Source organism: Coturnix japonica, chromosome 2 (genome assembly GCF_001577835.2).
Source record: "Coturnix japonica isolate 7356 chromosome 2, Coturnix japonica 2.1, whole genome shotgun sequence".
In the NCBI taxonomy this organism is placed as follows: Eukaryota; Metazoa; Chordata; class Aves; order Galliformes; family Phasianidae; genus Coturnix; species Coturnix japonica.
Genome location: NC_029517.1, coordinates 115,513,231 through 115,539,349, shown reverse-complemented (window position 1 = coordinate 115,539,349; position 26,119 = coordinate 115,513,231). Strand labels below are relative to the sequence as shown.

Here is a 26,119-nt window from a genome sequence, read left to right as displayed (position 1 = left end):
TGCTGATGCTGGGACCACCAGTCCCTCTGGAACCAAGAATCAAGCCCGTTTCTTCTGCATCAGAGCTGGAGAAATCTCTTCTACAGCAGGTGGTACAATCACTACAGGCCAAGCCTGTCACAGAAATTGTCACTTCAGACATGTTCAAGCCCAGCTGACCAATATTTCAGTACTTTCATGGTAGAGCATCTTCTGAGCTTTCCAAGTAACAAGCAGCTAACATGCCTGGAGCCAGAAGATGCAGTAGCTTAATATTTGCTTTCTGTACCCCTCCATAAGTCCCTTTTTGTCCCTTAGCGTAACTGCTAACTTCCCACCTTACTAGCTGCTCGACTACCTTTTAAGGAGCTTTTTCAGTTGTTTTCCCCAGGAGAGATTAAGTGACTACATTAGAAGTAACAGAACGAATGGATAAAGCCACAGCCTGGAAACAAACCCATTTCTGCAATCTATTCAGAACACCTATTCACAGGTAAAAAATATATGACAGAAATAACAATTTCTGCAAGTGTGTACATGACTATGGAAATAAAACTCATAACCTAGAAGTGAATATTACAGCTATGAGATTTAGGCTCTGATTTGAAGGAGTTAAATTCCCAGGCTGCTTTTTCAGAGCAGGGTGGGGCACTGGGAAGCTAGAGAGGGAGAAAAAAGGCACCTGAGAGCACCGGGAAGGAGCAGCAACACCTGCAGACCAAGTTCCTTTCCACACCTGTATGCTTTGATGCAGATCTTCTCCAGCTGAGCATCTGCCAGAGCCCTTGGCTGTGTTGTGCTGCTCTGTGCACCCCTAGACATGTGGTGACCTACCTGCACAGCAAAGCCCTGTCTGCACCAGGAAGCAAGTGCCACGTCCTCCACTTTGCCTCGCCTCCAGTTGCCTGTCCGTACTGGTGTGGCTGTGCATGGCATGGCCAGGGGGATATGGGCGTCCTCCCCAAATCAGAGTGGGCATCCTGGAGCATGTTCTTTGAGGGCACCTTCTCCAGCCCCTGGTACAACAAACACAAGGTAAGCACCAGCCCTGCAGCGCTAGGAGGGGGGAGCAGGGAAATCATTTCAGCTTCTCTACACAGTCCTCTGTGAAGCACCTTGAAGCACCCGTTTGCTGACAGTACCTGCTCCTTCTTCACCCCCCAAGCAGTGGCAGTGCAGGAGGCTCTACTGCTCTTGTCTGCCCTGGTTGCTGTTGGTGTTTCTGATGTTGTCAGTGCTGACAATGTGGTATCTGGGCGACTGCAAAACAGAGACTGAAGCAGCCCCCAACAACTAGCAAGTTGAAGCATCTGCTAACAATAAAAATGAATTGGAGGCTGATTAAATCCTTTACTTCTTCCTTTCTTTTTTGCCTCATAAAGTAGGAGGCATGGCAGGGTACTCAACATTCTTGTTTTTCACTACGTAAGAAGCAAACCACTTTTTTATGATGCAAAGTATTGGTATAAATTGTGCATAAAATGGCTTGCTGGTAACTGCTCTCCTTTCTTTGTGAGCAGCCCAGTAGCAGGTTGTAACTCAGGGAAGGTCCCCAAAATGTTTGCCTCTGGATTCTGCATGTGCTGCTGGATGGATATTCAGGTGGCAGGAGGTGTTTCTCAGCTTTAGAGGGGAGGAAAATTGTGAATTCCTCTGCTGGGGTCTCTGAGCAGCAGAGCAGTGCTCCTGCTGGATGCCCAATGGCAATGCTTCTTGGGACCAGAGCAAGGACTCCTTATGGAAGCAAGAGTGTGGAGCCAGGAGTCAGTGTGGGTATGGGAATTAGGGCCCTAGGGCTTGGAGTGCCTGCAGGACTGCTGGGGATTGCAGCAGGATGCCTTTACATTACAATGGAGTTTTAAATTTGCTTGTGAAACATCCCAGCCCTGCTCCTGTATTTCTTGGAGTAGTTGCGCGGGAATTGCAGCTTTTTAAGTTGGCGGTTTTCTTGCTCTGGTTTTCAGTGTTGGTATAGTTGAGGCTTTGGAGCAGACAGTGGGTAACTCTGGGTCATGAGCTGCCAAGAACCTTCATTTTCCCAGGAGTTCGCTTCTTCTGTGCACTCTCATTTTCACATTTTACATTTTTTAGAAGCATCAAAAATCATTTCCTCCCTTCACTCCTGGCAAATTGACCGTTCTGGCTGTCTCCATGGATCAGTCATTTCAGGTCTGCAGGCAGAGGTTCTGTCCTTTCCCCTTTGGAACGCAAGACTGTTTTGTCCCCTTCATTAGGTTTTGAAGAGGAGCTCTGTTTTCTGCCTCTACCAGCTCTCATCTGTTTGGAAACATCCCAGGAAGGAGGAGATGGATTGTTGTGGGAGGAGCACTTTTCAGCCTCATGAACGTCAGGAGTTTAAATATCCCCCAGTCATGAGGGTCTTGGCATGGCTCGTGGCCACAGCTGCCTCGTGCCATGTGGGTATCAAGGGCATCTACTGAGGCAGGGAGATCTAACACATATTAGGGAAATATGTGGCACTCCAGTAAGTCCTGAATGACGTTTGTAAACATGAAGCTTCCTGGAAGAAGTTAAAGTGCCTGTGTCCTAATTGATCTTGGATACTGGCACGAATGTAGCTGGGGAAATGTGTGGTTGCAAAGGCTGGAAGTGGGACTTGGTGGCATCACATGGATGGAACTTGCTTGGTGCTGCTTAGGGCTGTGCACTGACAGCCTTCCCTGTCATAGTTTCATGTTGTGCATCACGGGCCATGGACGTGTTTAATGATGTAGTAAAATCTGATTAAATACTCATTTACCTGATGTATTTCCTGACAAGCTACCACTTTTGTAATATTTTGAGTCTGTTGGAGTAATGAACATAAGAAACTACCACATGTGGAGTTTGCTTGCTTAATTTAAAGTATATGTAATTGCCTCAGTTTAATCCTTTTTTTAATTTCTCTTGGCAAATCCCAAAGGTTGTTTATTTATTTCCAATGTTGTTGTTTATGGGCAAAGACATTTTGCAGTGTTAGTCGAGGTTATTAACTGATATTAATCAAGGTACAACTATGTATCAGGGAAGGAGAAAAGAGCTTGGGTAGAAATCATCAATGAAAGCTCAGAAGAAATGCTTCCTCCATAACTCAGTATTTTATGTGACTATTGCATGTAGTCACTGTGTATGGTTGTTCAAGCGTGGAAGCTGAGCCTGAGAGGGAAAGTCCTTTCATTTCTGCATTTTTTTTTCCCTTCTTTGCCTGTTTCTTAATAAGCTAGGGGTTATTACAGGCTGCCCAGACACGTTAAGAGGTTATTTTATTTCACAGGCTGTGATAAGTCATTTCGGCTCTATCCTTGAGGTTTTCAATGCTGACAGCTCCTTCAGATGGACCGGTGGCCTCCTGTCTCATGGCAATATATCAGCATCTGTCACAGGCTCACTGTGCAGGTGGTGGCTGTGTGTAGCCAGGAAACCCAATCTTTGTGTGCTCTGATCTGCCGGCAGCAGTGGCTGCCATCAGGTGTGGTGAGAAACCCCCAGGATTAAGCACATTGCTGTGAGGTCTTTCTGTGCTGCCTTCTATCATATACGTGAAATGTAAAGTGCTACAATTAAGGCTTCAGCTCATTGTTTTGAAGGAGGAAGTCTTCAGTGCTTCATCTCACCTCTCATTGCTATGAGCTCAATGCAGCCTCTTGATGTTCTCAACAAGGTGACAGCGTGGTTTGGCTCCAGAGGGAGAGGGTATTATCAGGCTGTTAATGGTACAAACTTTGCTTTTCTTTTTTCCGCTTTAAGTGTTTTGTAAGGTATTTTACTTTTTTTCCCTTTCCAGTCTCTGTAGTTTCCCTTATGCCACACTCTTCCCTGATAGACTGCAGATGCTGTTTCAGGCTGATTGGTAAACCAGTTCCTGAGCACAGAGAGAACAGAAACAAACATGCCCTCACCCTGTTTTCTGCTGCTGTGCTAATCTGTGAAGGCTATGGTGGAAAGTTTTCCCCTGCTCCAGCTCCCTCTTAGAAAACTGTTGAAAGCCAGTGAGGGTATCAGAACTGACTCTACTTCCTCATATCATTCTCAACCTGTTAGGCTTCAGAGTTCAGAGGGTTTCCATTTCCTTTATTATACAGGTGACTGTGTATGGGAGAAAATGTGTACAGAATTCTCAGTGGAAATGCATGTTCTTTACAGCCCTTGAAGTTATAAGAAAGAGTTGCCTTTCTCTTATAATCTGTCGTGTGGAATCCAAAAGTCAAAACTTGTAATTAAAAAAACACTGTGAACACTTGCTGTCAGTGCTGTTACATGCTCTTCTGCTGTGTTCAGCTGTTGGGAATCCAGCAGCAGTTCCACTGCTCTGTCCACATTTAATTAAGCTCTGCTAGAAAAGGACATGTTGCTTAGGATCATAAGTGCAGGGCTGTCAGTGGGGCTGGCTTTGCATGCAAGCTTTCAGATTCTGCCAAAGCTCCAGGTCTGATCTGCACTCTCCAGGTTAGAGAAAGAACAGCTGCTGCATGAGAATGTATGAATCACTCAAAGATAAAGGAAATAACTACACAAGAGCTTTACCCTTGGCCTGTCCTCCTTGTACCACAGGCAAATTGCAGCTCAAATTCATTTTTTCCTATGCACATTGTAGGAAGAATGGGACTAAGCCTTGGGGCTGTTTATACTTTAATATAGGGAAGGTAGGGGATGGGGCAGTAGGTCTGGAGCAGATGCCGTGGATGAGCAAGTAGCCCAGAGACTGGAGGCAGCTTACGGTTTTCTCAGCCAATCTAAGGAATGATCTGCTGATCTGGTTTCCACCAGGCACTGCTGTAGGTCCCAGAACTCTATGTATTTAGACCCAACTAGAGCTCTGCTGAGTTGATTCTCTGTTTCCTGATTCTCTCTGGGTTATTTTTCTCAAATCTCAGACTCTTTCCAGTGCTTTCCCTTCTGCCCCTGCTATGGTAAAATAAGTTTTTCAGTTTTTCTGAGGATATTAAAGAGGATGTCAATTTGATTGATTTATTTATTTTTAATCATTCAGGAGATAGATATAACCAGAGGCTTCTTAATTATGCTAATCTGTTTTAAGAGATTTGAGAGCATTAATTTGAAATCTTCTAGGCAGTAAGAACAGCTTGTCATTAGTTAGAAAGTGGGAGCAGAAGAAGATCAGTGTGAGAGAAATTTACTCACCATTTTACATATCCTGCCTTGTGCAGAAATCAGTTTTGCTTTGGACTGCTTCAAAGCAGTATTTAACTGAAAGATTTGGGTTATAGTGCAGACTGTCAGATATCCAGCCTGCGCTGACTGCAGAGCTTAAAACAGGCACTATTCTTCAAGACAGTGATTCAGAGCAGCAGAATCAGATTTACCCTGGAGCAGAGAAGGGTGATTGCTTCCTCTTGTCATCACCAAGTAGGAAACACCAGGCACAGGACAAGCTTCAATCCCTATCCTGCTTTGTCCTGCTTACACTGAAGCTCTCCAAATAATAGGCTCTAAATTAAATTGGCCGTGACTATTATGTTGATTTTGGTGTCCCACTGTCTTGCCTCAGAGCTGCAAGGTGAAGTAAACTGAAGGTCTGACTACTCATGCAATCAACCTGCAACGTCTGCAAGTGAGATTTCGTGAAGGTGCTGCATGCTTCTCGGGCATCACTGAAGATATTAAACCTGTATTTCCACTGCTTCACTTGCCATAGTGCCTCATTTAGTGAGACAGTTTGTCTGGATAAGTGGACAGGGGAATTCTCATCTAATTTCTTAAATAAAAGTTGCCCTTCTCTTAAAATCTCACCTATGACCATATGGACAGTTATGATTTTGTGATCCAAAGAAGTCTTCATTGCTCTTTGAAGCTAAGAAATGATGTTCATCTTCTTATGTTTTGGAAGTCTGCTTTGGGCATACAAAAATCGATGTCTCAATCTTACCTTTGCATCTCTCCAGCAATATGCTGGGTCTGATTAACTCCTGTTTGAAGGAATCAATAAAATCCCAGTGACTCAAATAGAAATTTGACCAAACTCAGGGAACAAGGCTTTAGAAATATGAGCAAACTCCAGAATGCGCATTTCAGTCATAAAGGGGGTGAAGACCTTTGGCTAACCTAATAACCAAGGCTATGATTATTCCATTTGGAGTTTTTGTGACACGTATAAACTGTTATGTTCATGTTTACAGTGTCACCAGAAGAATGGCATTTATTAATGTGAACAGTTGGGAGATATGCTTTCCATTCTGTGACTAATCTAGACTTAGAAACATACTGCCAGCAGCTTCAAAAGACGGCCAGTTGGTGTGCGAATCAACGCCAGGCCTGTAGCAGAGATCTTAAGAAATGTGGCAGTGATATTTGCAGAGTAAGCTCAAAAGTAAATAGTATCAAACAAACACATGCGTATTGCAAAAACTGAGGTTATGCCAGTGTAACTCCACTGTTCGCCACGATAGTCATGCCTGATTTATGTTATCTAGGCTAGAAGCTTTGGCCTCCTTTGGTGATATGATCTGTTTTGCTTGTAAGGTGAAAACGAAGAGAGATTGTGGAAAAGTGATAGAAAGAAATCATGGGACTGCTGGATGAGGCACTCAGTGACTTTCTAAGGCCTGCATCACCCTTTGTATCTGGCAGTGTTTCTACAGAAGCAATCTTGTGGTTCCTGGGCCTGTGGGATATTGGCCCACCATGCTAAGTGCAAGATCTGGAGGAAGACCCTCCATGTGTGAGAATCATGACTCACAGCAAAGCAAGCTGGCTGCGTGGACATTGCTACTTCAGGATGGCTAAGACAAAGTAGTTAGTAAGTCTAACTTGCTGACTTTAATCACCTTTAAATGAATCTACTCAGTAGAAGCTAAAATCTACACTGGAATCTTAGCTAGCATGTACAATGATTTAACTATTATCTTGATCAAAATGAGGTAATTTTGCCAACTGATACGAATTACACTTGAATCCTTTTTCATCACTAGCCAAAGATATCCACGCTGGAAAGAGATTCCTGTAAAAACAATCAAAATATGAGCTTTGTGTACATAGCAGACTTGTAACCAGAGAGTCAACTGACAATTAAAACCTGCTTTAAATTTTGGGGGCTCCAGCCTTGGAGTGAGTGAATTCTGATTCCATTTACTTCGCTTTATGACTCAAACCTACTATTTCCTGCCATTTTATTTATATATTTATGTTTTGGACTTGTCACAAAGATCTTGCATTTATTGACTTTTAATGATATTACTTTCTTTGCTTTTTTTTTCCCTATTTCAGTGACAGTCTTTTTTTCCCTGCAGTGACTAAAGCACTATGAACATTATCATTCAGTGTCTGTGTTATCATGCAGCAGTCATCATGTCAAGATGACAGAGCAAAGCTTGTAGTGTCTGCTAAAGCTTCAGTCAAACAAAGACTACCAGCTTTTGTCAGGTGAACGCTCTAGCATCTCTTGGCTATAGATCAAAAGCTTCTAGGACAAACTAAAGATCATTATGTGGTTTACATAAGAGAGCTGATGGCACCTGAGGAAAAGGGTGCTCAGTTCCCTCTTTTTCTTTAATTCCTAAAACAGAATGGACAGAATTTATCTGTATAGATCTCATCTCCCTAGTGTTTCCTGTTGAGTGGAAACTGGTTTACTGACACCATAGGCCAACATAATAAAATAGGAGGCATTAGCTTTGGAGCAGCCCTCATACTGTATTCTATAAAATACAAAAAGAAGCCAGAAAATTCTATAAGCTAAACTTGCTGAAAGAATGCTCAAAACAAGATGAAAATACTTTTTATCTTTTTTAGGAGCAACAGTGAGCACAAAAAGGAGACAAAGGTACCTAGAAGGAATTGTTCATCACAACTGATTCTTGCTTTCTCCAGCAGGTCAAAAGATGTTTTGGTTTGTTGTGAACTAGATGTTTCCTCTGTATGCCAGCCAGTGCCCATCACAAACTACAAAATGGCTCACAACACTTTAAATCAAGTTGCAGATCAAAGTAAAAGATCAAAATGCACGACTGTAATATGTCACAAGGAAACAGAAAGGGAAAATGAGGCCACTGTCTACATCCCAGGCCCCTGCAAGAAGTTGGCGTCTGAGATCATTTCTCCAAGAAATGTATTCCTTATCCTAAACCCCAGATTTACATCTTAAAGCTTTGACCAGAAGCATCTGTAAAGTAAAAGCATCCAGTTGTGTTTGTGCGTCTGTGCACCCATACACATGTGTGTGAATATTTTAGTGAGTGCAAGACCTCTTGTTTTTAAATCATCACTGATAATCTAGCAGTTGTTTATATTTAAATGAATGGTGTTGCTAACCAGAATGTTCTGCCTTCTGGAGTTCAGTCCTTTTTTTACATTGCAAACTATCTGTAAATGATTAACGCTCTGTGTGGAAATGAACAAGGAGAGCCAAGTGCGTGAGGGGCAGGAAGAAAAGCAAGAAACAAATGTACAGCACCCCTCCTCTGCAGGAACTGGAAAGGCCTTTGGGCTGTCCATTCCTCTACCATATAATCACATAATTCTTTTCCCAGATGGATCAAACTTCATTCTAAATGAAGTCGGATCTTTTCTGTTTACCCCTCCTTTCATTACTCCTGTTAGGAGCTGCTCTGAAATGCCACCAGCCTTGGAGTGTCTTAATTTCCCATTCATATTTACCCAGGCCCACCAGTGTCAGTGGGATCCAACAGCTGAGCATGTTGAGAAGACTCTTCCATGCACACGAAAGAAGGAGGTAGCTACAGCTAATGGGAGATTCATTCAGGGGATGAGAGACTAGTCTGCCTCTGTTGGAAAGTGATGCTGGAGAGGTGCGTGCTGGAAAGGGCATGTCACTGTCCTGCTCCTCACAGCTGGTATAGGAGATTTTTACTCTTGCTGTCCAGGCTTTGTGTATTTGTAGGTGCAATTTGTGCTCCAGCAAGGCTTGTACTAAAATACCAGAAGGGAACAAGCTAGGTGTATTTTGTTCAGAGGCACGTTTGTGTGTAGAGTCAGAGCGAGGCACTCTGTGCCTTCTCTTGCAACCTAACATAACACTTAACAGCATGATTTATTCAGTCATTCAGATAGCTCCCTAATGAGTTCGCCAGTCTTTCTGAGTACGGGCAGAGCTACTCCATCTTCAAGAGCATGAACTGTCCCCATGAATCTTGTGTGTGCTCCGTGCTTTGAGCTTTCTCCTCCTTAGCTCTCCATTAGGTGTCCAGAGAAACACAAGAAACAGGTGGAGATCTCACTATGAGCCAGGCTATCATTTCTGGGAATTAATATACCAGGTGTTTTAGTAGTCAGGATTGTACCTTGCCTTTTATTCCAGAAGCAAGACAGGGCCACACTGGAACACCTAGAAAGCCAGCTCAAGCACATTGGCAGAGGGGTATCCCTCAGCCAGTTGGCCTTTTTATGGGAGAAGCTGGTCAGACCGTGCTTGCATCCTTGTATCTCCTGAGGGACTTGGAAACTGACAAAGTTAAACAATCCTTTTCTTGTTTTTCTGGGTATGTAATTTCTGTAGTTGCCATGGAGATGCTATGTGATGGTCCTTGAGAAAATCCTTCTATTAAGATGTTAGCAACTTTGATTGAATTTTTTAGAGCTTCTATTGTGCACACACTGGAGAGGCTTTTATTTGCAATCTAACAGGTGATATTAAAACATGAAATGCTCTCTGATTATTCAGCACAGTGTCACAGTCTCTTAATCTGAGGAACAGTGTAAAAAACCATTCTGTCCCTTCCCCATTCTCTCACTTATTTCCTGATTCTGATGATTCTGATATTTGATTCTCAAGTATTAGAAATTGAAATTTAGGAGATGAGAGGTTTTGCTGTAACTTCTCAGAAAGGAAAAAAATTACTGCTCATAGTGCTTGTAATATTATATTGGATGGATAAGTCTGTATATGTGCGTATATATACAAGTGTGTCAAAAATTACTTTTTAATTATCTTTTACCTTTAAAATTCATCACCTCAGTTTGGAATACGTTATGAATGCTAACTAATCGGACTGAGAAATATAATTAAGAATGCATGAACATGATCGAAGCATGGAACTGAACAGAATTGCCCCATATCTGTGGATGACCTATCCCCTCAAGCTCCTGCACCCTTTGATACCTTACCAAGACTATTTTTTTTCAGCCTTTTCTTTTTCCAGGAAAGAGACAAATTGTAAAGATGTACTCTAAATTCAGAAGCTAATGGATGATAAAACCCAGTAAAGGCAAGAGAACAGCAATGTTTGTGAGATAGGAACTGTATCTACTGTGGTTTGGAATCCTTTGTAATGACTCGTGTAAAACATGTGAAGTGTCTTGTCTTTGTTCAGATTTACTCTGGCTTAGTTCCCTCTCTCTCCTCTCTTCTTGTGTTCCTAAAAAAAGATGGAGTCAAATGCTTTCATTCTCTCCTTGTATGTCCTTTGTCTTTCATGTCACAATGAACAATCCACTTGTATTTTCATTATATGTTCCAATGCTGGTAGTTACTCTTATGCTATTGTTTCAGGTCTCCATCAGTACTTTACAAATTGCACTGTGAAAACCACTGAAAACAAGGAACTTATTTACTTTATACATCTGTTAAAGCACTGAGTACAGCCAGGGCTCTACAAATAATAGTATCTAAATGATAAGCTTCTCATAATTCCACATGGTAACTCTTTAAAAGCTGTGTTTTTTATTAAGGATTCTGAATTTGCCTTGATTCAGAGTTAATGCAGAATTGGAATTTTAGGAGGCATTTCTCATATTTTTATTATAGGATCCATCCTAATCTGGAGAAATCCTAATTACTGGAATTCAAATGTGGCTTTTGAAGCCATGTAATTCATTACGTTTGTTGAGAACACCTTTAAATCATGAATAAATGCAGAAATAAAGAAAAATAGGAGGAGCAGTTTAACTGGTGTTACAAAATAAGCAGAAAATATGAAAAATGTTTTTTTTTTTTCATGAGTTTAATTTACCAGCATGAAAAGTTTCCACAAATAATGCCCATATAGCTTTTACTCAATACAAATTCAGTTAATCTTTCTAAGTATTCATTTCAGGGGCCTGGAAACTTCAGTTTAACGTGCAATAGGAAAACACAAATGTAATGTGGATAACTTGCACCTCACTGTATAACTGAATCTCCAATGCAGGTTGTACTCTGCCAGGGATAAAGTTATTAGAATTATTGCCAAAAATTTAGATTTCACCCTGGCTTACATTTACCATAAGGCCCTTGCTTTACTTTAACAATAAAAAGGGACCTTGCATATAAAAGGCTCTTTTAAAATACTGCCAGAATGATGGGAAAAGGTGTTAGGGTAAAAAAGCATCAGGCTCTGCATGAGTGCTCACAGGAGGATCATATGCAGCAATATGTAATTCTGCTGCTCATTTATTTTGAGTAGCAATACACTGCCACTGCAGTTGGCAAATGATGTCTTCTGTCTGACTCTTCAGAGCCCTCTTCCCCATGTCTGGGTTTGTGTGAGAGCTGGTATGTGGGATGCCATGTACTGGTGAGAGTTCCTCGTAAAGTCATGATCCTTTGGTCACTTTCATGGCTGGCAAACAACACAGGGTCACCATTTTAAAGCACTCACTTTGCCTTGTGAATTTCAATCCACCTTCAGTGTCCAACATTAGCAGGTGGCTTATAAAGAACATGATACTAACGGGGTATATTTTGGGAGGGTTGTTTCAAACCTGGAACAGTGCTTTTCTAGACTCACAAATAGTTATTTTAACACAAATGAGGCAGTGAGGAGTGGAGGCCTGGGAATGGGATTGAAAGGCATTCCTTGAACCAGTTTTGCCAGCAAGAGAAACAGAATCTGCTTCTTTTGATGCAGTCCATGATACAGTTGGCTTTCTGTGTTGTGAAGGCACATTGCTGACTCATGGCCAGCTTGCCATCCACCAGTACTGCCAGGTCCTTTTTGGCAGGGCTTCCTTACATCTCCCAGCTTGTACTGAAAGCAAGGGTTGCCACACTCCAGGTATAAGGCCTTGCACTTAGATCTGTTAAACCTCATGAGGTTCATGTGGGCCCACTGCTCAAGCCTGTCTAAGTCTTTCTGGACAGCATCCCATCTCTCAGGCATGTTGTCTGCACTACACAGTTTTGTGTAATCCAAAAAATAATGAGGGTGCACATGTTGGTGTCACTGAAGAAGATGTTAAAGAGCACTGGTCCCAGTACTGACCCCTAAGGAACAACACTCATCTCTGATCTCCATCCAGACATTGAACCTTTGACCACCACTTTTTGGGTACAATTGTGCAACTAGAGATCTGCCAAACATTGGTAAATCCACTGTCTCTGTCTATGGTGCATGTGCTGCAAAGCCAACAAGTGGCTTTAACAACTTGTTTCAAATCAAATTAAGGTAAAGGAAATAAAATGTCTGTATTTTTTACTTTTTGGAAAACTTACAGGAAGGATGTTTCTGGGACAAGTGTAATGTATTTGGAAGCATCAGAAGAATGTGTCAACAGTTTGAAATCTGGGGTACGACAAAGTGGCCTGCAGGTTCAGACAGATGTTTTGGATACGAAGGGATTAGCATCTTATGCCAACAGCTTTGAGTATTTCAGTCTTTTTCCCATAGAACTTCTTAGTTGCGTTAAGTAGCACCATGGCTCTTGAGTTGTGTCTGCAACTGAATTCCCTCATGGAGATTTGTCTCAAGACTTTTGTGTGGGAAGCTCTGCATGGATGATATCACAACTGGATATCTCAACTGGAAACTCTGTGTTCAGAGAATGTCATGTTTATTACTTAGAAAACTGGCTGCTACACCAGTCCTCTAGCCTCTAAGGGACATTGTGCGGATCTAGCACAAATGATAAAGCCTTTTATATGTCAAGATGGGAACACAAGGATTCTAGTGGCCTTCAGGGCAATACAGCAACTGTCTCAGTTTGATAGGGTGATCTTTCTTCTGGTGCAAGTCATCATCTTTCATTCATGCCCCATTTTATTAGTCTGAGATATTGTATCCTATTTTTTCTCTCCTGCTTTGAGCACTGCTTTATGTGATAGCTCTTGTGCATTAGGAAAAGTCTGTTAGCTTATGATGCTCTTTGATTTGGGAAGTTTGCAATCTAATTTTCTCCTTTACTGAATTTTTGTTCTGTGTTATTTTCTTTAACATTGGCATGCCTGAGTATGAACTCACATAAGAAAGTATTGCTGTGCTATAGCCGTTTGGTGTGACTGTACTTTCATCTTGTCTCCCTGAATGGACCCATGTGATATTTGACCTCCCTCTTGCAGTGCACTCTGCTTTTAATTTTAGGTGTCTGTCCAGCCCTGGCATTGGAAGTACGATGCTATCACGCTATTAACCAGAGCTCATTAACACATGTCAGTTTAGAGCAGGCAGCGCAGTATATATGCCAACAGCAACATTCAGGTGAACCATGTGGTCATTATGATAAAATGACCTGAGCAGTGAGGGTAAATTTAGAGCTCAGACTGCCACTATAGATTTGCCATGATCCTGTGCAAGCACTGTTTTTCCCTGGCTCCTCATCCCTGCCCATGGCCTAAGTCTCCACATCATCCCTAGGACTGTCAGACTCTGCCCCAGCGAGGCCACAGCAAGGCCAGGCTCCAGCCTGCAATGGGCCCTTGCCAAGCTAAGCCTATGGACCTGCCCAACCTCTATCTCCATCCCCAGGGAGCTGCTCTGTGCCCCTGGCTGCCTGTTCCTGTCTTGGGATGGGAAGACCTTACTCTTATGGTCTCCTTGAGGAGTTACTGGCACTGCTGGCCCTGGAGATGTGGAATGCTGAGTGAAGTTCTGGGAAGTACTGAAACTATGGTTGCATACATTGTCTAAGTGCTTCCCAGAAAATTAGAAGGCCTAATGTTTGAGCTGCTCCTGGGAATTTATGGAAACTGAAAAATAAGCAATGACTTTTGGGAGATAATTCCAATTCATAACTTGGGTGATCATGGTGAGAAATCTGAAGCAGACCACAAGGCTATTTGAAGAAAGCTCACTCTAATCTAATGAAGCAAAGCTCTCGTGTACTTGACAAACCAGCCACTGAGGTACAAAAGCATTTAGTGCTGGAGGGGACAACAGAGATGCTCAGCATGGGAATACTTCCTGCTGCAGTCCCTATTCACATGTTACATAGAGCCATAAAACGGGCACTTGATTTTTCACTTTTTCACTTTTTGTTTTTAATGACAAATTAAACAGTCTCATCCTCTGCCACCAGCTGCATGCAAGTTTTACCTTAAGAGAAAAGGAATGATCCTGAGAAATATTATAGGCCATGATAGTCATTCCATATGGTACCTTACACCTGGATTTTCAGCAACCCAGAGCGGATATAAGACCACAGGTCTGCCCACTCATGCAGATTGAGTTTGGTGACCTCACTGTTTTCACCCATGCTCTTCACTGACAGTGTAGCTCACCCTTTGTAGCCATGTTCCGTATGCCATGTATGAGGACTGCCTGCTGCCCTCAGGAGCTAGGGCTCCTGCTGAAGGAATTTTACACTGAATGATGAATGTGCTTTTGGCAGCTTAAAAGCTGGATGGAGACCCCCCTTTGAGACCAGCAGAGTTCCTCCCTGGAGTCTGGTTGTCTCCTGAGTCCTGCTTGGTGTTTGCAGCCATGGGCTGGGATTAAAGAGCTGTAAGGGGCTGCTCAGAGATACAGCTGTGAGGGCTGTATTGGCTGTTGAACTGGAAAAAGCCACAGAGACCATGTTCTGTGCTGCAGTAGCAGGGATATATTACAATTAGTTACGTGAAGGCAACAAAATGATGAGGTAAATGAGCTGGCAGTTCCTGTTTTCTGTTCCCTGCTGTTGCCTTATTCTTAAACCCTTCATGATGAGGCTGACAAGGTCAACTCTCCACCCCCTCACAAAGGAACATGCTGTCATTTAGAAAGAACAAGTCTTTGGGAGCAAAGAAATAATTTTGATTTAACTGCTATTTTATTGATATTGCTGTTTGTTTGCTGGATGAAGAAAGAAATGCAATAATCCGTATATGGACAGTTGAAGTTTGCATGAGATGTAATGCCACTGGCACCAAAGCTTTGGGGAGGAAAACTCACCCCCTGTGCTTCTATGAGGCCCTGGGTGCTGGCCATTTGGTAGCAGTTTCCCTGTGAGGAAAGAGAATGCAAAACTCCTCATGTTCCTGTAGTACTTATCTTGGTGACATTTTGCAACCTGCAGGGCATCTTACCCTGTATGATTCTGTTGTCTGCTTTTCCTCCTGAGCCTAAGCTGCTGCAGGAGTACATGAGGCTGGAGATAGCTGGATTCAGATGTGCCTCTTAAGAGTATCATTCTTTTCTAGACTTTTTGTAGTAACACTGTTCTTTCTTCATGCTTTTGGAGATGCTCATTCGTTGTCCTTGTAAAGTCCACTGATATTACAAGCTAATGTGTCTTCTCATGATACCATACCAGTAGCCTTGTATGGGTGAATACACTTAGGACAGCATACAAAGGTTGCAACATTTCAAACATAGATGGGGATGTCTGCTGTGTATCTGTGCACTGAACTTGCTGAAATAACACCTTTGAAAGGCTGTTTCCCAAAATAATAAGTCCTACTTGGATGTTTTTAATTTCTCAGCCTCACTGAAAGTTTGCAGATCTTAATGAAAATTAGGCTGATTAGAAAAGGATTTGGTTAAATAACATGATACATTAAAGAAGCTGTCAGCAGACCCATGATTCTGGCTGCTCTGTCCAATAGTGGATATGTTGAAACATAAAATCACTGTGTTCTAATATGACCAATGTGATTGCTGTTGGTTTTACTTCTGGGTTATGTAATTAAAAAAATGCTTAAAAAAAAAAAGAATTTCTGTGTGTAGTGCTCATGTCAGACACATCTAGCTTTTTCTTTTGCAAGACTGAAGGATGTGTTCATCTGAAGGGCTGTAAAACCACCTCTTGCATTAGGATGCCCTTCCGTTTCCCAGTTGTTTACTACTTAAGCCCTAGGCACCACACACAAGCTTTGTTATTACAGCCCACTGTATAGAGATATTTTTAATGTGTTTCTTAGTGCAGCCTGAACTCAGTGACTGAAATGTGCAATAATTTGTTTTTGATACTGTTATGATGTACTATCAGAAAACCACTGTTACATTGTTCTTCTTCACCTAATAAGTATGTTTTGTATTTCTCTGTTTGGTGATCCTGCAGACTGAGCTCTTGGGAGTTTTACTTGCTGCTGCCTCAAATCTTCTGATGAGCGTCTCTTTGAGTATACAGGTATGAAATTATTTCTCTTTATTCTGAGCTGTTTGTTTTTAGAAAGCAACTTATTTTAGGATTTGTTTTATTGTATTATTTATTTATTTTTTAAAATAGAGATGCAGCATACAAAATAGTGTACATTACTGTGCATTGGTGGCCTGTGGCTTGGGGAATTTTGCCTTTCTTTATATTCCCTTTCTCCTTCAGGGGCTAAACTTCTTTCTAGGATTTCATCCCCTGAGCATATTCCAAAGCATGAAGTTGCCATAGTGCTCTGCTTTTTCTCACCAAGGGGAACAACTGAGGCTATGGCATGTCACAGACATTACTGTTTGAACCATATTCTGTAGCAAAACCTGCAGAGTGAAATGGAAGCATGACGAAAATGATTTACAACTTCTTCGTGATTCTCCAGTGATGCTTCCAAAATCAGATATCAGATGGTGAAGTAAAATGCACACTTTACAATAATTTATACTATGATAGCTGTATCAGTTTGTTTCCATCATTTCGAACTCATTTCCCCTTGCAAAGGGGCTGATGGGGTATCTGAGAAAGGAAATGATATTCTGCAGAACCAATGTGGTGAACATTGTGTTCTTCCCCATAATGACAACTTCCTTGTGTTGAATGCCTGGGCTCTGTTTCAAAACTCCTGCATGGTCAAAGTCAGATTATCCTGTTACATACAGGTACTTTCTGTCCAGTCAGAGGGAGAACAATGACACTGTGTAAGTGATACCTTCTCCATGTGACAAGTGCTGATGAAATACTATTTGAGTATGTATTTCCCCTGTTGATACTGCTAAAGCTGGTTTTCCTTTTGAAAATAATGCTTTAGCTGAGATCTTCTTCTAAGGTCAGTTAGGAGATTGTAGCCAAATCCTAAATTCTCCCTAATGAATTAAGAGTCCTCCCTACAGCAGAAAGGATTAAGTGCTGCCTTTTCCATCTTGGAATTGTATTCCTAGCTAGAATACTTACCAGGAGCACAAACACCAGGTTGTTCAGTCCCCTTCTCCCAGTCTGGTGCCAGAGTTCTGATTCTGGCCCATCTCTTCCCCTTGGGTGTTGCTAAATTCACAGCACAACCTGCTCATCTGTGCTTTGAGACTAGAACAGAGGCTTGCAGGGATGGCTGAGAAGCACTAGCTAGCATTCACTTCATGCTTTTCAGGTTTGTTCAGAGGTCTAATTTTTCAGTCATTTCCACCATGGCTTAGGAAGTACACATCTGAGTTAACACAAAGCCATCTGTCTGCAATAGCAAGCTGAAAGGCGTGTTTAAAGAGAAAACATTGACGCACCTGGAATTCAAAGATGACAACCCCTTAATTACACCACTTTTGCTATACATAAGAACACAATGGAAGTCTTTCTTTTCATGCCTGTTGCTAATAATTAATTTTCCAGAAATGTGCTCATCTCCGACTGGCTCGCCAAGCAGAGCTGAAGCCCTTCTACAGGAGTGAGCTGTGGTGGTGTGGAGCTGCCCTGCTTGGCCTTGGAGAGCTGTGCAATTTCACAGCCTATGGATTTGCCCCCATTGCCCTCATTGCTCCGCTAGGATGTGTATCTATCATAGGTGAGATGTTTGCCACGTTTTCCATTGGTACCTGCTTTATTGAATGCTTATTTGTGACTAAAGGATAATACCAGGGGAACTGCAGCAGGAGCATGAGGGGAAAATGCTAATGCTATGGTTTGAAAAGAAATGATTCATATAATTATGTGAGCTGACAATTTAACACAAACCCTCTACTTAACTCAGAGGCTCTTCTAATTTTTTCCTTTTTTTAATTATTTTTCACTCTGGGGACTCTTGTCCCTCTGTGCTCTGCTAATTCCTGCCATTTTGTCACCTGGTGCCATACCAATAGTGCTGACAACACAAGCCATCAAGGCCAGGGGCTGATATCCTGCTGTCTGCAGTTATGGTCAGAGCCTGAGTACCCACAATGTGATTTCTGTGTTAACATTATACCAAGTAGTTCCTGCTGCCTGCTCCTTGCCCATCTCCATGCTTCATGTTGGGTTGGGCAAATTCACCTGTCTGTACTCACCTGTTGCTGGCAGGTGCCCTCACACTGGGGTGTACCTCGGGGTGTGAATGGTGCTGGTTTGTCCTTACTCACATATTAGAGTCACTTCTGCAGAATACTATGCTCTATAAATTGACAGCATTTTTTCTTTCATTAGATCATTACTTTCTTTTTCTCAACGTGTTTTACGAACCCTTCTCTGACATAATACTTACTGCAGCAGGGACTAGAAATTTCCTGGAATTCTTATCTTAGTTATGGACATTTCATAGAATCATAGAACATCCCAAGTTGGGAGGTATCCACAAGGATCATCAAGTCCAACTCCTGGCTTTGCTCAAGACCACCCAAAAATCAGATGTGCAGACTGGACTTCAGCAGAATTATCTGTATCGTTAGGATGCAATTAATGCAATTTTTACTCTTTGTAGTTGTTCTTTATTTTGGACTTTTTTTTTCTCATAGTTAAGGTTTTTAGAGGCCTATCCCAGGTATGAGATCTCTTGCTTCTTTGATAACGAAACATACATTTTAAAAGATGTGGTTATGTTGTACTAATGCAAAGTAGAGTACACAGGGCACTGCTGTACAGAGTGTGGGAAAACACGGGTACAGAGTATAGCATATCCCTTAATGTGTTGTTCACATCCACAGCTGAAACAAACAGGGCTGAGAGATAGCACAACAGTTCTGTATACACTGAAGCTCATTTGCTTGCTATTGACAAGTGATAACATTTCATGGTCTTTGTCTAGCTACCAGTTTCATGCTTGGAAGTGATGATGCAGTGAGCAATTCTGCATGGGAAGGTAGACAAATGAATTATCTTCCCTGTGGTCTGTCTGTCTGTAGTGGAAGGAGGCAGCCAAACATATGTGGGTGCAATTTAGCAAAGAAGTTGTGGGGGAAGGAAACTGCAGGCAATTTACTGTAACCTTTAATGTTAAACTATTGCAGAATTTTGGAGAATGAGACATAAAACGACTGTAGTTCACCACTGTAGCAAAGATTTATCAAGGAAAGGAATGAGATATTACCTGAGATGAAAATGTAAATTAACAGGACAGATCCCAGTGTGACTTTGGTGGCTGCGGTTTTATCTTTAACAATTGTAGGCATTTCCAGATGTTTCTGAACATACAGGAACCTGATCTAATTTGTTGCCCATACTGAAGAAAATGCAAACATATACATCTAGGAAGAAGAAATGAAAAGCATTGGGGAGGGAAAAAATTTCTTTGGTTATTAAGGTGCTGCAAAGAAAAGGTCATATTTAGGGTGATTTTTATCTGAACAGATTTCTTCCATAGCTTTGCAATATATGAAGAACTCTATCTGTTTCCTTCATTTTCCATTTCCCCTTTCTTGTAACAAATACCAAAAAACCATTTTCCTTACTGTTACATTTTGTCAAAACCTTTAGCCACTCTCTTTTTTTTAAAAAAAAAAAATTTAACTGACCCCAAAATATTTATTCTGGAAGACCCCAGAAAGCACTGTAATACCTTATATTCCATTCCCATATATCAGCTGCCAGTATCCCTTTCTTAGCCCAAACAACAGAGATATTTGAAGTTGTATTTAGTCTAGCTATCATTCCCTTAAGGAAGGGAAAGTAAAAATGATGTGAACAGCCAATTGCAACAATAACTTCCCAATAACACTTCCTACCACTAGATAGTTCCCTGTCTTCTGAAATTGGAATCAGAGAGAGAGAAAGCCTCTTTTTAATTTTAGAATAGTTTAGAGTTTAGGGCAATGGCAAACTGACCAAGAAGCACCACATCGGCTGCCAATGGCTGTGCAGAAGACAGATCTTCCATTTTAAAGGTCAAGAAATAATTTTCATGATGTTGTGATCTCCTTTAGGTGAAGAATGTGGGCTTTGTGTAGTCTAGTTGGCTGCTCTTTTGGGGCACATTGTTGAATGTGCAACTTTTCACAACTTATTTTTTTAAACAAAGAAATTAACAAACTCCAAATCTGTATTTGAACCTTAACTCTGCCCTTTGGATCAGCACCTCTTTCTGAATGTGTTGTCAGCACACCTTAGAAGGTAAGAGGTCTCTGTCACTGACACCGGGTGCTCAGTACCCGTAGCTGTGCAGAGAAGAGCTGAGCTTCATGGTGTGCTCAGCTGTCCCTATAGATCTCTGTGACTCGTGGTCCACATGGAGTCTTTTCTTTGCTTGGAAACCAGGATGTGGGGAGAGGATAAGGCACGCTGGAGTCTGCCCAGTCCAGACTTGGGCTATTCCCATATTGTATCTCAAAACTTCTGAAATGGAAAGCATCCTGGGTCTTAAAATAGATGGAGCCAGCAACTATTATGTCCCACAATCACATTTAACCAAATCCAACTGAATTTTGCAATTATTTCAGTATCAATTAAATAGCAAAAAGTTTGTGCTTCGTCCTATTGGGATGGGCGCTTCTGATGGATATTTTAGAAAGAATTCATCACCACAGACCATGAGTTGGCACAACACCAGCAGATTTTTCTCTTTTCTTAGAATTAATCTACAAAGACGATATATTCTTCTCTTGCACAGTGGAAGCTTTTCTATGTGTGGTTGCAATGATGCAAGCTCTGCATCTGTTCAGGGTTTTAAATAGTTTGAGAAGACAGCAGTTGTTTTCTTCCAGAGGAAAAAAATGGTAAATTTTTAATTAAAAAAAAGAAAAAAAAAGGGGGGGGGGGGGGGGGGGGGTGTAGTACATGTTTGATGGGATCATTAAAAAGCTTTTTATACTTAAAAATTAGAATTCATTTTTTTATATGCAGCTTGGGTAATTTTAAACCCTTGTGGTTTTTTTGTTCATTCCCTTGCTTTTGCTTGCAGAAATAACTTAGGGGGGTTGTGTGAGGAGAGGCCAGTGGAACCAGAGATGGATTCTTATGCAGTTTTCATCATTCTCTAGAGAGTTTTTTTTACACTTAACTCACTTAGGCTGACAGTGTTGAGATCCCTTTTCATTTTCGTATGCTCCTTCTAAATAGCCGTGGGGCGAGATACTGCTTTAGGCTTTGGAAAATGATATCCCTGATGGTATTATAGGAAAAAAAAAAATCTCAGATATTTGTGCAGAAAAGTATTTCTCCCGTTCCCTGTAATGTAACACCTTTGTGGTGCAAGACCATGAGATTCTGAGAACTCTGTTACTAATGGGAACTGGGAAGCATTCAACAGACTTTTCTTTAAAGTGCTTTTCTGAAGATGCAACAAAATCATTTCCAGGGTTCTTCCTTCTCTCTGCAGTGTGTGTGTTCTATAACCCAGTTTCCAGAATGAAGCTCACCATTATGGCCTTTCTTTTGAGCAATTTCTCTGACATCTTGCTTGCTTGTTTATTAGGATATCGACATGGGGGAAAAGCAAATGATGTCTTGTCCACCACTTTTCCAGTAGTGATTTTTCATCACATTAGAAATGCTGCAAGTTTGCAGAATAGCTGTCAAGAGGTCAGGCACCATCTGACTAAAATCTTTAGTATCTTCCTTTGTATTTAGTGCACCATTAATAGCTGCCATTTAAACTAAGAGTAGCGTTAATGATTAGATGTAATGAATTTGTTCCTAGATGTTCTGGGCAGACCTGGCTATCTGTTTAACTCCATCTGTGCATGCCGATGTTCCTTCATGTTCTCCAAATCCATGTTAATGGACCACAAAGGAGGCCCGGGTCCCACCAGGTCTAACAGTACCTTTCCACCTCACACCTGAAGCCTCTCCCTTGTCTCTCCAAAATGACCCACAATAGGACTGTATCCTGGATTTTCCTGGGCTACTACCCTCTCTGTGAGCAAGACAGGGATGCAGAAGGGAAGATGGTAGAAGCTTTATGCTGATGTTCTCTGGGAGATCCTGTTGTGAATTGTTTACTTGCAGACCCCACCATGGAGATGACGTTACAGGTGCTTATTCTTCAGCTAAATCCTGTTCTTGCGATGACCAACAACCTCAACTGTTCAGTCTTTTTCCTTGTCTCACTCTTAGTGCTTGGCTTCCAGAACCCTGTAGATATATTGGTACTTGCCCAGGAAGAGCTGCTCCCCATTATCTGTCCCCTCAGCCTCCTGTTCGTTTGGGTTGCAGCAATCAAATGTACTACATGCCTCATCTTCTCTCCAGAGCTCCCTGTCTGTGTGGCAGCCTACATTAGGTTGGATGGATTAGCGGTCTTTTTCAACCTTTGTCATTATTCAACCTATTACGATCTCTCTCACTTCTGTACCAGCATGGCCCTGAATCTCTTCAGCTCAGAAGACAGACAGAGGTCTGAGGATCTCTCTGTACAAAGCACATTTTTGGGTCATATTTTCAGATGTGACCTTCCTGAGCATCAGCATCCTCACAGTGTGAGCACTCCTCAGCATTTCTAGTGTGAAATCATCTGGGTGAGTTTAAACTGCTTCATAAGTTGCAGGCAGACCCATAAAGCGGAGTAAATGCTTGGACACAAAGTGAAATGTTTTCCCTACTGCACAAACTGGGAGAGGTGCAAACATTAAACAAATCTTCACATTAACGCTAGTCCTCCTCCTTTGGCATTTATCCATATTGCCAGTGAAATGCGTAGAGAAGCATTCTGCACAACAGGTGTTTTTAGGAGCCTTTGCCTTGCTGGTGTGACCTCAGCTTGGCTACTGATCAGCTAAGCTTAAGATAATGGGTATTTGGGATTAATATTCAATTTCTTTTTCTCTCTATTGAAAAGACAGAAAAAGCAAAATGTATCTGTGCTTTTCTGAGGATTGTACCAATTCTTTTAAATAAAGCTAATCTAAGGGTTAAAATGAGAAAAATGAAGGATATACTGGCATTTTGGGTAGTCCAGTGTGGAGCCAGGAGTCGGACTCAGTGATCCCTGAGGGTCCCTTTTGCTCTGGGATATTCTATGATTTATAGTTATGCACAGTTATGAAAATCATTGCTCGAGGTAAGGTCTGAAATTAAAAGTAAAGGTAAAACGGTGAGATTCATAGATGGTTTCAGTACCAGGAAAACAGTTTAATCACGAAAAATATTCATTAAATTGTTTTGAGTATAAACAAAAAATAAATGAATAATGAACACTTTTTTTATTTGAGTCTTTTAAGGTTGGATTGGATTAAACACAAAAAATTTGCTCTCATGTTCAGTATGTATTTTCTGTTCCTAACTTCTGTTGCTGTGTATTATTCCTTTCTTAAAAACAAGAAAGCAAACAAACAAGAAAGAAGCTGAACTGCACGTTTCTTGTCTAGGAGGCAGAGGAGTTGTTTTCTGAGCTGGATTCTCACCCTTCAGTGTCTGCTGGTGGTAGAACCCACACATCATGCTATTCTTTATTTCTGTTTCTTCTGCAGAAAACCTACATATGGAGATAATTGCATGCTATCACTCTCCAAGGAGACTCAGCATTTGACTAATTTATGTGTAGCACCATTACACCTCTCCCTTCAGGCCCTTAATTGTATACCATGCAGAAAATGGACTTTTGCTATCATATTTTTCAATTTAAATAGAAATTCACACGCTGTAGTAGTAGACAGTAAGTACAAAACAGACTGTTTTATGCTGATGTGTAAAAAGGCAAGGTTGTTTCAGCATAACAATTAAGCTCCTGAACAAATGTTTTTTTCCCCTTTCCATTTGATAGCTTTTATTTATCACAATTTTGATGTCATTGCAAGCCATTATATTTTTCATTTGAAATAATAATTCTAGATTTCCAGATCAAAGGGTTTCAGGAGCCTTTAAAAAGGCTCTGGTATAAAGATACAGATACTTTATTGATTTTATTTGATTTTATCTGTTTAGTATGGTTCTTCTTTGCCCAGGCTTGACTCTATAATGTTCAGTTCTTAACAGATCATAGAATCACTGAGGTTGTAAAAGACCACTTAGATCATCTAGTGCAACCATCAACCCATCACCACCATGCCCACTGTCTGATGTCCCTCAGTGCCACATCTACATGTTTCTCAAACCCCTCCAGTGATGATTTTCTGCCCTTTTCTTATATAGCAGAACCAGTGGTTCCAAAACAATTAGTGTGCAGAACTATGATAAATTGCTTGCTTTGGTGCCACGCTGTTGCCAGCTTATGCTCTGACAATTTATTTTGTTTTCTTTGTTGCTCAATTCAATTGCTGGCCAATTGAAAAAACAACCAGAGAACAGTACTCGGTGACATGGATCTCAATCTGTATGACTGTCTATAGCCTTTATTATTGTTATTTTAAAGAAAAGCAAGCAAATAAATGAAGAATTGGAAAGATGAATTAATGCTTTTCAGCACAGCAATTGCCCAACTTAGCCTGCTCATTCATAGGGTTGAACACAATGTTCAGGGATTTCCTTCCCACACTGGTATAACATCAGAGGATGCCCACAGCTCCTGTGGCAGAGAGGGGAACAAAAGGACCCTCCATAGGAAAGGGGAAACTGGGGCTGGGTGGTGGGAAGGGTTTTAGCTCATATATCTGCTGTGCTTCTCTCTGGCCTTTGGTGGCCCACTTACTCTTTTGCCAGGGGTTCCCACAGCCCTAAGACAACTCAGGCTGGAGGGGACCCTGGGAGGTCCCAGCCTCCTGCTCATAGCACAGCAGCTTGGAGGTCACTGTGCACAAAGGAGATGGCAGGGATAATATTTGTCAGGTAACACTGGCTTGAGAAGTGAACATCTCAAGCAGCGGAATGCACCTGAGGCTGTGAGGCTTTTGCTTTTCTGCTTCACTTGAATGCATATGAAGCCTTGGTGGCTTATCCACAGGGACAGGTGCCTTTTCTGTTCAAAGTCTCCCCTGGGTTTCACTCTGCTCTTCTTCCATTGGCATCTCCCCTCCTACTTCAGATTTTACCATTTCCTCTCATCCCAGATGGCCTAATATATGTTCTTTAAACTTTAAAAAAAAAAAATCCTCTACATATTACACATCAAAAAGAGCATTAATTATGCATATATTCTGCTAAGCTTGTGATCTCTTGTGCATTACCAGCTATCTCTGGAGAAAGAGCTTGCCACATTTGCATTATTCAAGTGGATGACAGGCTGAGTGACTGGTTTCCTTACCTGGATGCATTCCTGTGCCTATAGCCACCCTCAGAGGTTGTGGTGTACCCAGGTTGCCATTTATCATCTCCAGAGAACCAGGAAGTAGAAATGTGGGCATAAATCATATAACCCCAAATTGGATGCCAATACCAGGATTGAACTCTATGCTGTGTTTATTATATCTCCATGGGGAGCCCAGACAAAGTAGTCAAAAAAAAAAAAAAAAGAAAAAAAAAGAAATCACAGAGGCATCAGTTCATTACACAACAGATCTGTACTGTTACAGTGGCTACATACAGGGTGGTCTGAGATGTGGTTTGGGAGAGCTCTGACAGCAGTAATTAATTCCTGCACTAACTCAGGTTGCTGTCGCTTCTCTCCTGCCTTTTATCCTCTCTCTTAGAGCTAGCTCCGGTATTGCCAGCGTTGCCTGGATACCAGTGTCTTTTCTACAGCAGGGTTCTCAGTGAAAAAAGAAAACTATGTCAGATAGTTTGCTTTCAGCATGGCACTTTCAGTTAGAGATTCTTTTACTGTTCTTATTCATTTGCATAGAGCTCCATCACTCTTCATGCAGTTTAAGTTTTGTCTCATTTTCTACTGACATGATGCTGGATTCTCATTCTAATTATCTTGCTATGAACTTATTTTGATATGTCTGGAGTGTATCTAGTAGTTAATAACTGATTAATTGTTCCATTGGAATGACAGAGATGATGATGCAAAGGTGGTCACAGAAAGATCTATTATTTCAAGAATAAACCAAGAACTTCATCCTATAGGCAGGAACAGAGAACATGTAACAGCTTCCCACAACATAGGTTCAATGTATCCTTTCACAGTCCCTCCCAGGATAAT

General features: G+C 41.5%; 1 protein-coding gene across 3 annotated transcripts in view; it reads left to right on the top strand.

Annotated features, from left to right (window-relative positions):
- Positions 1–639: 639 nt before the first annotated feature.
- Positions 640–26,119, top strand: part of NIPAL2 (NIPA like domain containing 2) — a 46,568-nt gene continuing 21,088 nt past the window's right edge. Inside the window, exons 1-3 of one of the 3 annotated variants that reach the window (XM_015856137.2) lie at positions 640–1,014; positions 16,126–16,194; positions 17,593–17,764. In XM_015856137.2, the coding sequence (XP_015711623.1) occupies positions 928–1,014; positions 16,126–16,194; positions 17,593–17,764 (328 nt within the window). In that variant the 5' untranslated portion in view covers positions 640–927. Of the gene's footprint in view, positions 1,015–6,604; positions 6,737–16,125; positions 16,195–17,592; positions 17,765–26,119 lie in introns of those variants that run through there. The other 2 variants (XM_015856136.2, XM_032442806.1) reach the window with 2 other exon arrangements.